The 17,816-nt window shown below is 31.2% G+C and overlaps 1 protein-coding gene across 5 annotated transcripts in view; it reads left to right on the forward strand.

Annotated features, from left to right (window-relative positions):
* LOC130892829 (forkhead box protein P1-like) overlaps nucleotides 1–17,387 on the forward strand; it is a 257,375-nt gene extending 239,988 nt beyond the window's left edge. For 3 of the 5 annotated variants that reach the window (XM_057798508.1, XM_057798499.1, XM_057798525.1), the window contains 3 exons: nucleotides 1,728–1,803; nucleotides 1,856–1,971; nucleotides 2,492–17,387. In XM_057798508.1, the coding sequence (XP_057654491.1) occupies nucleotides 1,728–1,803; nucleotides 1,856–1,971; nucleotides 2,492–2,717 (418 nt within the window). In that variant the 3' untranslated portion in view covers nucleotides 2,718–17,387. The remainder of the gene's footprint in view (nucleotides 1–1,727; nucleotides 1,804–1,855; nucleotides 1,972–2,491) is intronic. The other 2 variants (XM_057798492.1, XM_057798517.1) reach the window with 1 other exon arrangement.
* Nucleotides 17,388–17,816: the final 429 nt, after the last annotated feature.

Genomic DNA, 17,816 nt, shown 5'->3' on the forward strand with positions numbered 1-17,816 from the left:
TCAAAGTATTAGTCCTCATGACACCCATAGTTAATATCAACGATTTGAAGAATCGTATTCAAATAGCACTTGACACCTTAAGAAATACACCTCAAATCTTTGAATGTGTACTGCAATCCATGACATATATTCTGGCTAGAGGTGTTTATTATTTTATTATAAATAAAAAGAAATATAAATTATGGTGTTATAATTTTTTTTTCTCTACAGCTTTGGGTATTGAGAAAAAATTTAAGAATAAAATATTTTTTTAAATAAAACAATTTATAGTTTTACTTCATAAAATTTCATCTTGAAAAAAAAGTTTGGTATGAAATAAACTAAGGGTTGCTGATTTCACCCCCGTAACAGAAATATTGAAAAATTAGTCTTTTGCGAGTATTCAAAAATTACAGACATTCGAATTTCTACTTTCACTGCAATTTTAGAAAAAAACTAAAAACTCAATTTTAACGGTGATATCTCGAAAAGGGGTGTGCTCAAGAAATTTTATTATAGGAAAGCCCCATCTTAATTTCATACGAGCAATCACCTCCTAAATTCTGTCTCATGAATTCAGAAACACCCCCTATATCTTAATATTTGAATTTTAATTTTGACTCTAGCCATATTTCGCACTATTATTCCACTATACCAAATTTTTTAATTTTTAACGTTTTCTCTTGTCTTTATCTCATAATCTCACCGTAGACGTTCCTGTATTAATATATTTTTTCTTTCTTTGATTTATGTATTGTTTACGCAATAAATCAATGAGTCACTTGGTCAGTCAGTCACCTTAAAAAGAGAAAGCCGCAACAGGTATTTAGTAGACATACAGGAACACTTGGCTCACATCACATTCAGTAGTTTTATTATATTAGCTTGATTTCTAAATTAAGTGGATGAAATTATAAATGCCTTTTCGTATAACATCTCAATGACTTTTGTTACTGGCTAGAAGGGTACATGTACAGATTCTTATGTATTTATTTCAATATTACATATAAAGATATACCAAAATATTTTTTAATCTACTCGTGATTTGTGTGAGATAACTTATATGTCACTAATAAGGCAGATGAAACATGCCCTATTAATTTTACGTTAAATTTACCTCCGACCATTACAAAACAGTAACTATTTGGAACAAAGTAACCACCCTGTGACAAAATGCAGACTTTTCAATCTAGTATTCTTTAATGTAATATTTGATCGATAATATCATAATAAAATAATTTAAGTAGAAAAGCAAGTTGATATATGTGAAGTAAATAGGCTTGAGACAACTTTAATGAAGTTGCCTATAGCTGGAAATAGTGATTAACAGGCGTAGTGGTGCTCTATGAAAATAACTAGAAGTCACTATAAAACATCAGTAATCATTTAAAAATTGCAATTCTGTCTCGGTTTTCTTGAGCACTAAACAATTTCAATTGCTTTGAATCCACATTATTTCAAAAATCTACCTTAAAAATAAATGCAACCCAATTGAAACCATATTCATTTCTACTCTTGTTTAGATGAATACGAAAATGGCGTTTTGAATTTCCTTAGTTTTTTGACATTTTTGCTCTCTCAGTGACCATAAAATTTTGGAATCGCTATCAAAATTGGGTACGTTAACTTCTTAACTTCTTTTAAATTCTTCTGCTTTCTTGTTAATCTTGGTGTCTTCTAATCTCTACATGTTGAAATATCTAGTTAATATGTGAAAAAATTTATTTATTTAAATTTTATATGTACAGGGGTGCCACTTCAAAGAGTCCCACCATGAACCACAGTCCAACAATGTATGGTGATCATCTAGCGTCGAATGTTCAGGTAGTTATTTTATGTTTTAGAAAACATAATGCTGTAACTAATTTTGAAAAAGTTTATGCAGGCTTCCCTGATGGAGGAGAACAATCTGTCTTTTTTGACAAATTCCGCCTTGCTTGTCAGTCGAACGAGAGATAGGTCAGAATCACCTCCCCATGACCATTTAATCAGGTGAGAAAGATATGTTTAACAACCAAAGACACATCAGCTCTGGTTCCAATTAGACTTCTACTCTAATTTGTCAACAATTCTGTTTACTTATTTACAAATAACTCCAAAGTTTAGGTTGATAGTAACTTACAGCATTATTCATATAACTAAAACAACTACAAATATATTTTATAATAAATAAATTATATAATTCCAATTTTTCACATAAAAAATAAAACAAAGCCGCATATTTTTCAGCCACACATAATAAGTTTTTTCATGAAATATTGTGAAAATCATAACAATTGGAAGAATCTTCTCTTTATATGAAATATGTTGCGCGTGGTGATACGCAGCAACCTATAGAGCATAAAATAAGATTTTATCTCAGCTACTAAATATTGCCTCAACTCTATTCATTCTTTTCTGTGCTTCGTTTCTTAGTTACCACTATATATAACACGTCAGTGATGTATATTATCCGATAACTTGAATTGCCGTATCATTAAAGTAAAGATTATAAATTGGGAATTCTTCTTAGGTCGCCCATGAATGGCGGACTGCACGTTAAGCAAGAAATGATCCAAGATCATCACATGAGAAGCGATCGCGAGCGCGAACGTGAAAGAGACCAAGAGATGCAGCACGTGATAAAACGTGAGATGCTCTCAGAGTACGACGACTTAGATCAGGAGCAATCAGAAAACGTTGCAGAAGATCTCACAATAACTTCAGATCATACGGAGTCGAACATTATCGACCAATAGTGATAAAAAAGTGTTCATTTCACTCGAATTCTAAGAACTTTTCTTCGCAAATATACGTGAACTCCATTGGTATATAGGTTGTAAAGATTGAAGGACGGCTTAAACTTTGTATATTTGTTTGTGCGTGTGTGTACATATAGAAAATATGATTAAAAATGAATGAAAGGGTATTGTTATCGTTTAGACAAATTTGTCGAGTGTTGTATCATCAGAAAAAGATATTAATTTCATCATTAATACAGGGTTATTTGTTACGCGATGGATTTTTTTGGCTAAGCCAAAGATTATTTTAATTATTATGTACTGTTAGTTCAAATTAATATTCGGTAAATTTTCAAGGAATTTTTGACTACTGATCGCTTAAAGATTGTGATTGCATCATAGATGGAGATACCTATTCACAATAAACACTATTTCATTAAAACACAATGGAACTAGTAGCTACACCTAGAAGGAATAATTTATCGACCTTGTTATTTGTGATACAACAGCCTTACATCGAGATTGAAATGATAACAATGACAAAAATTTCTATGAGCATGTATTAAAAGAAAATGAGTGGTGCGTTTGGCTACGCTATACCTGAATACACTGTTTGTTGATCCCGTGGCTTGATACCCTCCTGTGTACAAAAGGAGCTATTCGGTATCTGTGAAACTTTGTTCCAAGCAATTTTAACTTTGTGGATTAACTCACACTTCTGCTGAATATTTATCTAATGAGCGGGCTGACCACGGCAAAACATTAACGTCAACTTTTTAGAGAAACTCCAAATATGTACAAGTACGTTGTCCCGCTGAAAAATGACGGATGGATGTTTATTTTAAATGGTTCATGAAAAATTTAAAGAAAAAAATTATTTTTATACAAAGATACAACATTGATAATGTTATCATAGTCTGTTCTAAATATATGATGTTGCCAAAAAAATCAAGGTCAGAAAATTATTTCTCCTGAGTGCTATTGAATTTATATCAATTAAAAATTTTTTTGTTGATTATGAGAATTGAAGTACTCCAAAAATGGCACCCATGGATTCTGAGCATGAAAAAAATCAAACATTTACCTATATCAACATTATAAATTTTTAATATATATTTTAGTAAATATATCATTTTAATAATTTTTCTATTCGTGATAACTAGTTTTAATAATAACGCAAATATAAATACTAAAAAATTTTCATTTATTGGATATAAAATTATGTGTAGTAACTTTGGTTTTTGCGTGAATTTTGGAAAAGTTTTCCTCGTTCGTTTTTCGTGACATTTCAGGACTATTTGTAGAAATGAAATTATTATTATAACGTACATCAGTTACCGTAATGTTGTGTCTCTAAATTACTGCCCTATAAATACCAAGCATTCCATGATATTTTTTTAACAAGCCATTTTTTATTTGCAATATGTAAAATCTGAAATGAGCATATGGTTACTAGCAATACATAAGTTATCTTGTAGAAAGATTGTCTAGAGGCAATTTCGTTTAACTTAAAAACATATACGAGTAGTTTAATTGAGGGACAATACATCACTATGACACTAAAATCTGTCAGGCAGATCACACGGAAGATGCCTTCGCTGGGTGGGAGGTCTCATTCGAAATTGCGCCAATGCGTTGGGATGAGTTTCAATATGGTGATAATATTTCTTCTTCAACTGACTTAATTGGAAGGTCACAAGCAATAACGGGTACATACTATGAAATATTTACAATAATTCTGAGTACTTTTGACTGAAATCTTCCTGGAATTTTCGACTTATTAACCAGTATAGTTTAACACAGTTGAACGGGTCCCTCTCTGTTTGGTGTAGGTAACATGGACAAATTTATTTTCTTTCACTTGAATTCTCCAGGTTTTCAACCACAAGGAAATAGCGTCCATCATTGTCTCCAATATATGAGAGGCAATATCTGGGACCTGAAAGAGACATTAGCGCAGCAGTGTCATCTGCATATATAATTTATGATATCGATTAGAAAGAAATCTCTTGAAAATGTAACATTCTACTTCTGGAAATAAGTTATAATTATCTGAGTAATGAAGAGGTGGTTATTATTCTATAACACACCCAATCAATTTTTATTTGTCTACCGGCACAATTTTTAGTTGGTTTTAACAAAGGTGGTCTTTTTTTTAATATACTGTCTATCTCAGATGTAGGCAAACTTTTTCCATTGAGCGTTAGAAAGTTGATTGTTATTTACATATGTAAATGACAACTTCACCTTTGTGAGGAGTCCTGTCTTGGTATAGGTAGTAGATGTTTTTGACAAACATAATTGAAAATCTAGTTATATTGCGTTTTGAAATGAATCCATATTTAATTTCCAATTTAATATATTTGAGATGTAGAAACCAAGAAAAAATTAATTTTTCTTATTGGAACAAAGTTCTAAGTTGATTTTATCCTTATTTTGATATTCATGATGAAGATGATCTATAGATCAATATAAATAAGCAAATTGTCTGTGTCAATATCATATTTTGATAAAGACTTAAAGAAAATTCGAAACGTCAAAATTTATCTTTCTTTTAATAACTATCATAAAAAACTAATTTTGAAACAGAAGAGACCTATAATCAAGAACATTTAGATGCATTATATATATCTGTAGCCGTATTTCAATTATGAGATTGATACCAACAAATGCAAATTATTTTCAGTTCTAGCTGGATGTCAATGGAACGGTTTGTTTTTGCCATTTCATTTGGGAAATAACTCATGTGCTAATCGAGGTATCCGTAAGAAATTCATTATATTCAAGAGATTGTTCATCAGAAACTAATAATATTTTATTATAAAACATATTTAATAATAATTTAGATACGTCGATATCTGGTAGAAATCCTGAAATATAATAATTTTTCTTTTCTCCTAGTATTACTACATTGAAAACTACTAAGTCACTAGAATTAACTAAAATAAAAATATACAAACGGAAACATTTGATGAAAACTGATGTTTACGTTACTTTTCAAAGAATGGAAAATATTTCAAGTTCAATCCTTTATTTTTCAAAATAAGCGAGGTATTGGAAATCAATGCTCTTAAACTACTCTGCTATTGATGTAACTTTTAATTCATATATTCCGAATCTACACATTGATTAAAAAATTTGGTGCTCTTCAAATCTACAGAATCAATTTCATTATTTTTGGAAATTAGTTTTAAATTGTCAAATTTCAATCACAAAACAATATTTGTCTGTTTGTACCTACTTTGTTCCTGGTAAAATTATTTAATACCAATAGAAAACCAATTAATACCTCTTGAAAATGTCTGCTCGTGCCGTTCACTAGATTGTTGAGGAATATTCAGCCATTCTTCTTCTGCAGCTAGGATGAGTTCTTTAAGTCTTCTAAGTGGATCTATACGATCTTTAACTGCTTTGGCAATAATGTTCAAGAAGGTTCATATCAGGACATAGAGTAGGCAAGTACAAAAGATTGATCATTTCAATTTCTAGGTACTCATTAACGGATACAAAACAAAAACGCCCCTTACTATCACATTAGAATGAATTATATCTGTGCCAGACGTTGACAAGTAGTAATACATTCGACATTCGCTGAATCTGATCTAGAAATGATACAGGCCTAAATCATTTCAATTCAATTGTATTTTCTTCTAATAAAAAGTAAGAAAAATGCGTTTTCTCTCTAGATCACTTAATAATGTAGAACCAGGTATTTAAATTCTCAATCATTCTTTCGAAGTATTGGTATATAGGGGCTTTTATAGTTAATTTGCTGTTAGTTGAAACGCCTTCTACCACTCCTTTGAATATATACGTAGTCCCTAGAAAATTATTCCATATACGAGAAACATCACTCCAAGAAACGCCTATATACGAATTGCCCTTTCTAGCTAAAGCAATTATTTTGAATCTATTAATAATTATCACTTGTTTTATATTTCCACTCGAAACTCTGAAATTCTAATGATGAATATTGAGCCTTCAAAAAATATCTGTACAGACATTTCTAACACAAAGTCTTGCACAACATCTGAAGATAATACCAATTATAACTAACAAGTTTTTAATTTTAGAGTCTCAGCATCTCACACTATATGGTAAACACATGTTCTTCAAAAATCTGTACGTAATTGGTTCTAACTTTTGTAAGGAAGAAGCGTAATGTCTTCAATTTGTCTTATTTTATTACATATTATGTTTTGCTAGGAAGTAAACAATCACTAAAAAGTAAGAGAAATATTTCTGTTTTTCTATTTATCTATACTTTCCCAAAGCCAAACCTTTTCATAACATACTGGATAACTATCATATTAAGTTTTCAATTGGGAGAAATCTGTATATAAAAGCTTATTTATAGAAAGTATACCAACCAATAATATCCCATTGATTTCAAACTATCCTATTTGTGAAACGTTTTCGTGGGACTTTTATATTATATAATATATATATTCTTTTTTTAAGTCAACGAAATGTTGAGGTACGATCGTAAGGGGGTTGAAATTTTTATGATACAGACATCTATCATTCATCAAACTCCTTCCTACCATTTATCCCATCCTTTATATAATAGGGAATATATCATTTGTGGCAAATCATTGAAAAGGCATTAATAATGAGCATATGGACATCAAGATGATCAACGGTTTTATTCAACATGTGCCTTTGCAAAAAAGCCTTGATTAATTCAACACAACATCTCTTGAATGGAATGGAACACCTATGATTTGTTAATGTGTTATTTTTTAAATAAAATATTTGGAAATATTTTAAGTTGAATTACAACAATAGACATCGATTTTGAAAGGAAATGATTATATACTCCATTTGTGAATATAAAATTTTACCAAAATTTCAATTATTCCCGTGTCCATAAATCAAAATATAGAAATAAGAGAAACATATAATCATAATTGAAAGTCTCTGATTCTGTGTTTTTTTGCTAAGACAAACGTTTCACTCTTGAAAAAATTTATAAAAATATAAACTATTTCTATACAAACCCATTTTTATTGAAATATTTTCTCAATTTCGTAAGGTATCAGATGATAATACTAATAATAATGATGATTTCCTGCTTTAATAATTATTAATTCAGTGACGTTTTTATCTATTCAATTATACCAAAAAGAGTATTAAAACGAACCTTATCTTATTTCACATTTGGAAATAGTACTGCAAGAAGCGATCAGTATTTCTCAAATTTTGTTTAGGACAGTTAGAACAAAAGGAAAAAATATAATAAATTTAGCATATCATTTACTATGTGTGCGTAGAAACAAGAAATATGCACGAAAAATAATGTTACATATTTGTATTTGGATACAGTGGAAGTAGCTACTACGTTGAAAAAGTCCAATTTATTTACACAATAATCTGTGTGCTTAAAACTTACCACAGTTCCATTTCTTATTACAATTTTTTTTAAGATATTTTAGAGAAAAGTTCAAATTACTGTATCATTTCTGGAAATGTCTGTATGAGTGTTACCATCAATAATTATTTCATATTTTCTAAAAACAATCCAAGAAATTGTTTCTGAATACATCCTAGCTGTTCTTTGAAATACAATATAGTCTTTATTTCATTAATATTTCTTAAGTAATAACCACACACTTTTCCTGTTTATTTTTTTGAGATTTATAAAGTCATTTATTCATATTCAAACAATTAATTTAGTTAACAACGAAAAACTATACTATTTTTTGATGCATAATTTTACCGGGATTTTTCGTGAAAAATTCAAATAAATCAACTAAATTTTTTCAAAATGATCACAAAATAAAATATAAACAACATTTTTATTACGACATCTAATATATTTACATTTTTTGGTAGTTGCTTGTCTCCCTTACTGTAAATTAAATATCTAGAATCTTTTACTACCTAAAAAGACACCAATTGTATAACAATTAAAGTCATATGTCAATACTCTGCGAAAATAAAATTTCTCAACAATTACTAATAATCCCTCGTATATTTTTTGAATGTAGATTTCTCTATTTTTTGGTTGATTTTCTTCTGATCTCGAATATATATGCATATCTCTCTTATTTTAAGAAATACAGTTGGAAGTTGAAAGTTTTTAAATGAAAATAGATTAAAACTACAAAAATTTCTTCAAAAATCTCTATATTCGTGCAATAAATACTTACAATAACCAAGCAATTTTCTTTGATAAACTTAACTTCAGCACATTGTTAAGTTACTTTCTTTTTTAGGAACAGTCATAAAAGAGTATTCAACGGTGATAAATATTGTTCTCATGTTAACATTTTGTTTCTTGTAAACAATAACACATTTAATTTTTGAATGACTTTTCGTTGACTTCAGTTTTTTGTTTGCGAATATTTATTATATACTTACTCTACATAAATTTAGGCTCTTTCTTCAACCTTTGCATATATTGACAGAAATCTAAGAGTTTCCAATATTGGACTTATTTTTCTTTAAAAAAATATGCTGATTGTAATTCATACGTTTTATATTAGGTCTTTTCAAATGCTCTGGATACCTTAAATTTATTTCTAGTTACCGATTTCCTTAACCCATTTTTCCGATTTTCTAGAAGAATGTTTATTAAATTGTGCGCTTATTTCAAATAAAATGACGTTAATTTCCCGAAATTTATTTATAATAACATCGTAAAATCTTTTTGAACTAAATGAGTTAATCACGTATAACTTTTGTACGATCCCCGTCCCATTTCAGTTGTCCCAATTGAAAAAAATTACTAATTTTTGCTTTTTCAGCTATTAAAAACCGGCAAATTATTTCGTTATGAGCATTTTATATTTTCTATAAACATTTTAGTTATAAGTCTTAACATATGTTATAATTACAAACCAAAAAAAAAACAAAAACCAAATGTAATCCCAAAAGCTAAAATATTGAACATACTTTCAAAAAGTTACCATTGCGCAACATCCCCTTTATTTTTAATAACAGCCATAGTTCTTTGAGGCATGGTGTTTATTAAATTCTGGCAGTATTCGGGAGTAAAATCATTCCAAATTTCTTGTAGTCTTTCTTTTAATTCCATGACAGTTCTAGCAGGATTTGCAGACAACTGCTTTTCATTTCATGCCAAAGTGTTTCTATTGGTGATAAATCTGGACTACTTGAAACACACTCTAAAAGTGGAATATTGTTATATGAGAACCATTTTAAAACCTTTTTTGATTTATGGCATTCTGCTCCATCTTGCTGAAAAATAGAGGCTTTCCCAGAGGTTAAAGTTACTTCTCTTGTTGGCAACAATGATTCTTCTAAAATATCCAGGTACTTTTCAGTATTGACAATTCCGTTTATGAAATGCAGTTTTGCCACTCCTCTTGCAGATATCGAGCCCCACACCATCACAGATGCCGGAAATTTTACTTTACGCTTCAAACAATCTCGATGAAAAGCTTCATTTTTTTGTCGAATAACTCTACTTAGATCGTCACCCACGCAAACTTCAAAACGAGACTCATCACTCCAATGTATACAGCTCCACTGTATGGCTTTTCCTTGGCCTATGTAAAGAAAATTTAAATTTAGAAAAATATGCATTAAACTAAGGTGTTACAAAATTCACCGATGTCCGAAATCCTAATTTTTGAGCCTCTCTGTGGATCTTGAAATCCGCCTACCCACTGCATTACTCCAAAGTACACTTAGTTAACCACAGTTAGCACGTCTGTTTTGTTGAATTATTCTTTTTAACGCTCGTTTATCTTTGTCTGACAATTTCGATTTTCTTACATACCGGTGTTTAGGGACAATCGAACCATTTGCTTTGCTTTATACAAGCGAACTATATTTCGAATACTGTATTTTGACATGTTTACAACTTTTTTATAAGTTTATTATGATTGAACGAATTTTTTCATCAATAACTTTTCCTCTTCCCATTTTAAAAATTATTACTCCAAAAATTTATCTCTCATTTAAAAAAAAACATTTTGTGTAAATATGACTTACACAGCCTACTTTATTATTTGCGTATTTTAGACCTAATGAAACTTTGAACACAATTTTGGAAACAATGAACCCTTGTATATGCATAAAAAATTATTATCAACAAGACCTATCTATTTCCATCATGTTAAATATCATTCAAAATATTTGACAATATTCATCCAACACCTATTTTACAAGTAAAACTAAAAGTTTACTGACAGCTAGTTTTTGGCATTTTAAAAAAAAAAGTTTAATAATTTCGAATTTTTCTAAGTGGGCCAACTAAAATGGGACGGGGCTCGTATGTATCAATTAGTTTTTTGTACCTCTGTTACAAAATTAAAGCGAGGGTGAAACACCCTGTATCTATATACGTAACAATGTACATAGAATTATACTAGGCGAAAGAGAATAAATGGGGAAAGTGAAATGATGGTTAAAGAGGACACAAAATCCATGAATTTGTAATAATAATCATCTTGGTGTCCTCAATTGATAGTCATCGTAATTATGTATTCTGGAATAAAATTCTCCACATATTTTTTTTTGTTAACGTTGCTCCTCTTTCTATATAAATATGCAGTTGTGTGTTTTATCATATAGTATTTTGACATTTGCAATTTAATGATCAATTTATTGAAAAATTTATAATATTGAAATTTTTTTCGAAATGTAAACTTGTAAGCATCAAATTCTCGTCCGCTATTTGTTTATTTACTATTTACTGTGAGATGAAATGGAACTGTAATTTTATATCCTCTTATTATTTATAATTTAAATATCCATTTGTTTTTAAGCACTGGATTATGATTTTTTATACTGAAACCCGGTTGCAATATATAAAGTATGGCTCAGTATTAACGGTTATCGATTAGGTAGTACCTCCCATAGGTTGATTCACAGTTTGACGATTTAAAATTTATGCAACTCGCAAATTCCATTTGTCACTAGAATAACAGTTCCGTACATTTTCTTGTGATTTCTGATATATAGGTGAGAAATTATTCTGAACAAATTGTTACTAGATATTCAATTTATCAGCATCCTAAAAAACATGCAGTTAACCTTCGTTTACTTTGTTTCAATTTTATTTCCTGTGTATTCTCATTTCTCTTTTCATATTTCCAACTCCATATTCTTCTGCATCTCCTGTACTGTTTTTGTACACTTCTTAGATCTTCCTTCTACTTCTTTTATATCATTCTCCTCAAAACCTCCTTACCCAAACCATTTAAAATTCTTCATTTTTTCATTCCTGTAATATGTCATAGTCTACTAACTTTTGAGAATTTTTTGGTTTTATGGACATAAATGAAACGTTTGTTAATTGTTAATATTATTGTGTGTCCTGATTTCGTCAATACTAACTTTAAAATTCTTAAGACTTTATTAAAGTGGAACAGGTAAGTTTGCAAAAAATTGTAATATAGTAAAATATCCCATTATACGATTATTTTACGCGAGTAATTACTTTATTTATGATATGTTATAAACGACAAATTAATTTTACGTTGAGTCAACCTATGTAAATTTGCTCTTATCTACACTCGTCTTATAGGAAATAATTAGATAAAATAGCTACACCACTGTGTTGAGATGTAATTACGCTCATATAGTGATGTAAAATAAGCAATATTGTAAATTATTCTCGTTAAGCATCTGCGCTATTGTAATCTACCTTTGTAGTCCGGTAGGTAGTAGCTTTTTTTTAATACTGTATGTTGTTGTCACATTCCAAATGACGAATCCGACCGTCAGTCTAGTAGTGGTGGGTACGCGCAAAAAAGGCTGCGGTACTCGTGAAAAAAAAATTATTTTATTCCAGATAAAATCGTTCTCATACAAAATTGATGTCAATTAGCAACAGAAAACAACAGTCAGTCGTGCGGCAGACGAGGGAAGATGCGTCATTCGAGCGCGTTAACTTGTCAAAAAAATATGAATTTCAAATTATCTTATTTAACATGAAATATTCCCACATGATTTCATACTTATACAGAAATATAATAATGACCGTCAGCTGCTTGTCTAGTAGGGGTAAGACTGTCAGTCTGGGTGGCGCTTGGAATTTTCTTTCCGCTGACGTGACACCTTTTCCCTCAATAGACAATCAGCTGACGGCTATTATCACGTTTCTATTTGTTAAAACTATGATATTTATTAATTTCGAATGAGCTGTTTACGATTTACCTTAGACTGATGTAAGTAAAATGGTAATATTAAATCATATAATTAATATTTGTAATCAGTAAATTTTTAAGAGGTATCGGATTTGATTTTGAAAAAAAACAAAAAATTTGGAAAAATTGATGAAATTTTTATTGAAATCAATAGAACGATTAATATAGTTTAAAGTTTGGAAATGATTTCATACAAATGTTGGCCGCGGCTCCGCTTTAGATAGCCCATGTGCAAGGTCCAATTTTGGCACACTCTCTCCAACATATCGGCCGGTATTTCACGAATAAATGCTTCAATATTGGCTTCCAGTACGTCAATCGATGCTTGTTTATCCCTGTAGACATTAGCTTTAACATGGGTCTTCTTCCAATTTGGGCAAAAGAATCATCAATCATCACACGGTAGCGCTCGTCATTCACATTAACGTTCCGGCCATCATCGCTTTTGAAGAAGTACGGCCCGATGATGCCACCGGCTCATACTCCACAGCAAACAGTGACTTTTTCGGGATGCATTGGTAGCTCTTGCTATGCTTCTGGCTGATCTTCACTCCAGATGCGGCAATTTTGCTTGACGTATCCATTCAACCAGAAATGAGCTTCGTCGCTGGACACAATTTTTCGAAATAAAAGTGGATTTCCCTCGAACTTTGCCAGCGCTCATTCACCAAATGTTAGACGTTGTGGGAGATCGTGTGGCTTCAATTCTTGCACCAGCAATTTATGATAAGGTTTTACACCCAAATCCTTTCGCAAAATTTTCCACGAAATGGAGTAACAATGACCCAATTGCTGCGAACGGCGGCGAATCGACATTTCACGGTCATCAGTAACATTGGTGGATACAGCTGGAGTATTCTATTTTATATTATTATTATTATATAGAGAGTATTTAGTTTTAGACTATACATATTATATTACTGTAATGTTTCTCTTATTTATTTATACTATTTCTATCGGTGGGATAAATCTAAATACACTGTCTTTTACTTATTGAATTTATTTAAACACTTACACTAGACTACTTATATAATAATTAATTATTCACTAATAATTAATTAACTTATCACTACATTGACCTTTCTTCCGGAAGACGGTTACCAACCCTCGTGCGTTTTTGGTACGGACAGGGATGTTGCACGTCAGCGAATAGTATTCCGGCGGAGCAAACAAATATCGTTGCTGTTCTGTAGTGACTCCATATCTAGCTTTGCCGGTACTTGCGTACCCACCCAGAAATTCATCGAAAGCAGTATTAGGCTGTTCTCGCGAATGGTTCACTCTTTCCTGTAAGTCATGGTCTCTTTCGAACAGCGCTAGTCGATTTTGGTGGAAAACTTTCCGTTTTCTATTGCTTATGCGATAAATGACATCATTGATCCTTTTTTGATTAAGTATGGATTTCATTCTGTCGCTGTCAACTAGAAGATTCGAGTGAACCAACTCGTGTAAGTCATCTGGTCTTCTTCTCAATTGAATCACAAAATTTTCTGCTGCTAAGTATTCTCCAGGTCGACAGCCAAATCCTAGGTCACAAGGAAGCCTCATTTCACAGAATTTTCGTGTTTCATTCTCATTAATAACGAATCCATAAGCCATTGCAAATAGGAATAGATACTGAACCCAATCTCGCTGGTGGCTGGAAACCACTTCAAACAGATATCTGCCAATGGTCCTGCTCGTTTTCTCGATCTTATTGTGGATGTAATGCGGTTGCAGTATATTTCTTCCCATTCACTTCTCCATCCACAAATACACTGCCATTGCCATATCTGAAAGAAGCTATCAGTATGAGAGGTTCTTTAGAGCAATCCTGGGTCGGTGCTGCCTCCTCGTAGCCAACCCGTTCTAGTTTTCCTGCATCTGTGTTTCTTCATTTGTGGGAGTGCCAGATCGCTTACACGAACTTCGTACATAACCTAACTCTACACAATTGCAGCATATAATCTTCGTTGGCATACGTTGACGATCTAGTCAAGTTTGCTCTCGTCAAGAGTACATGTGAAGCATCCCAACGCAGTGTAATGCTTAAGTTCACTCTCTTTTCTTTAACCGACCAATTAGTCCCTCTAGTGGCTGCCTTAAACTGTTTAAAGTAAAAGTCAAAAGTTGGGACCTTCACTCGTGTAAAACTGTCATTGTCTTCGGTCTTGAATAGTGCTTGTGGGTTGCAAGATTTCATTTGTTCGATCTTCTTTTTTTTTATTAGAATATCTTCTATTCTCGAATTTGCAATCTTTCATTATCATTCTCGATATCTCGTCTATTAGCAGAGATATCCCAAAATATCGTCTTTCATGGTAGAAATATTCTCGTCAATATTAGCCGTTTTTTCAAAAGTTGAAGTGTCGTCTTTCATGATAGAATTCTTCTCATCCATTTGAATAGAAATATCGTTCATCAACCATCAGCTTATTGTCTATTGAAGGAAAAGTCGTCAGTCAGCCGATAGAAAATTTCGCGCATCGCCCTTACTGACGGTCTTACTCCCACTAGAGAAGCAGCTGACGGTCATTATTATATTTCTACGTACGTATGAAATCATGTGTAAAAATTTCTAATGGGATAAGATAATTTGAGATTCATATTTTTTGGTCAAGTTAACGCACTCGACTGACGCATACTCCCCGTCCGTTGCACGATTGATGGTTGTTTTTTGTGGCTAATAAACATCAATATTATTTGATAACAATTTCGACTAACACAAAATAACTTTAGATAACTTTGCTTTTCACTATTACCGTCGCTTCGCATGTATGCACCCACCGATCGTATTGAGGCTAACGGTCGGTTTCGTGATTAGGAATGTGTCTTCAGCGTACCGTATTAAACTCAGCCGGGATAAAATTCCTTGAAAAAAAAAGCCGTTGCCTCCTGGACCATTACAGCAAATATTAAATTCCATATCACTACCTAAAATAAAAAAATCATATATCAATGTATAAAGTAGTATAGATAAAACGTTTTCATAATTATTACATTTAGCTAATTTCTAAATATTCGAAAACGGCTAACTGAAACTTGTACTTAATATTCCGTTTTTATGTTCAAGTACGATATACACTCAGGTCGCGTTGCAAAAAGGGTTTTTAACTAGTTAGTTCTCTTTCAAATGTAAGCTTCGAATACATTTGACATGTGGTCTATGCATGCTAATATTTTGTATAATGACTGGTTAAAATAACTTATGCAGCTTCATCCTTGGTTCCAATACACATACTTAACTATATATACTCATTTTAATGATGTGATGTTCCCAATATTTTTTGAATAGGTATTAAAAAGAAATTATTACAGTTCAAAACTCCACATAATTTTATATTTAGTGAAGTTTCTGTAATGTACAAAGCTTTATATAAAAATATTGTTTTTATTGATATATATTTGAAATTGATTTGTTCTGAGAACATTAACTGCGGTACGACATATCAGTTTGGGGAGTGGTTATTAAAGAAAAACACAGACAAGCTATCCGATATTAATTTATCGTTCTGTTCGTTTGTTTCTTACTTAGCAGTGTCTTGTTTTTTCTCTATATTGCTTCTGAATCTCTTTCTCTCTCCACATATACTGCGTTCTTGTAATACGTCCTAACCATCCCAACGCTTGTGCTTCAACGTACTTTACTGTAGTAGTATATCCATATTTCAAATTGTTTTTATCTGTTATCGTGACGTTATTATCTCAACGCTCATGCTTTTGTCCTATACTAACTTTACTGTCGAATATATTTCTTACATTTCAGCATTTCTTTCATGACTCCATTATTTTTATTCGCATATTTATTTTTTACTTCCTATATCTTCCCCTTGTCCATTTTTGATGACTCTAAAAGATTTAAAATTGTATTTCATTTCTTCAGTATTTTAGACTTTGTATCGGTACTGTTAGATTTTTCTTTTTATACTTAATCTTGTATTATGATTAGATGGTTTTAATTCGTATACTTAGGCACTTAAGCCTCAAATTTTCGCTGCCATTTTTATAGGATTGTTAGTTTTCATCTATTTTTGGTACCATAGTCTTGATTATCAAGGTGCAAATCTCTTCCTCAATTAAACTCATACAAATTTGAATATCCTCACTAATCAATGGGTATAATTAGTTATTTGTTGCCATTTGTAATCCCTATCTATTTTTGCTTTTCACAGCGAACGAAGTTATTTTAATCTATCAATCTAATACTAAATTCAAAAATATTATGAACATTACAATTTTCTCAAAGTTAGTGAAGTGCAAATCTATACATTGAATTTATACAGGGCTGTACTTGTTATATAAATTTTATTGTCTTCTTGATTATTATGGGAGAATATAGATTTGCTCTATTACTATTACAGGTGTAAGTATTTTCAGAGTGTTATTAACACTCGGTAGATAGTTACTACGAAATAGAAATTCTTCTCATTTCCATTGGAACCCCAGTTGAAATGTTTATTTAATAATTCTGCCATAAAGTTGCCAAATACATTCGCATAGTTGTGATAGAACCAGGACCTGATTGGGTTAAATTTGGCTTTAGGCAAATAATGGGGAATTTAATAAAAAATTAACAAGAAATAAAAAATCGACAGCATTTGTATTACACTCTAGAGGTTAGTACCAAGCGGGTCCTGGGTATAGTACCTTAGTTGAAGTCTATTAAAACGTAATCGAAATTGATCAACAATGGAAATTTGTCATTCATTAATTATGTGTTTTAATAAGAATGTAGAGATACATGAAACATTATTAAACTCAATTAAATTGGTATTGAATATACTACACGGAGGCGTTTCGATTATAATTACGTTAAGTTTGAAATTGAAACGCCCATTACACTGTGTACCACCTACCCAGAAATTCCAATTTAGGTATATGGGGTTAGCAATCATATTCAGTCATGTTCCGATGCAAGGATTTTAATTTTAATGCTTCATCAAATCTATAACACAAAACTCTTCGAATTTTGTAGCAATATCTGTTATTATCAAAAAATATTCCGATTGGGCAGGTG

Source organism: Diorhabda carinulata, chromosome 1, assembly GCF_026250575.1.
Source record: "Diorhabda carinulata isolate Delta chromosome 1, icDioCari1.1, whole genome shotgun sequence".
NCBI classification, from domain to species: Eukaryota; Metazoa; Arthropoda; class Insecta; order Coleoptera; family Chrysomelidae; genus Diorhabda; species Diorhabda carinulata.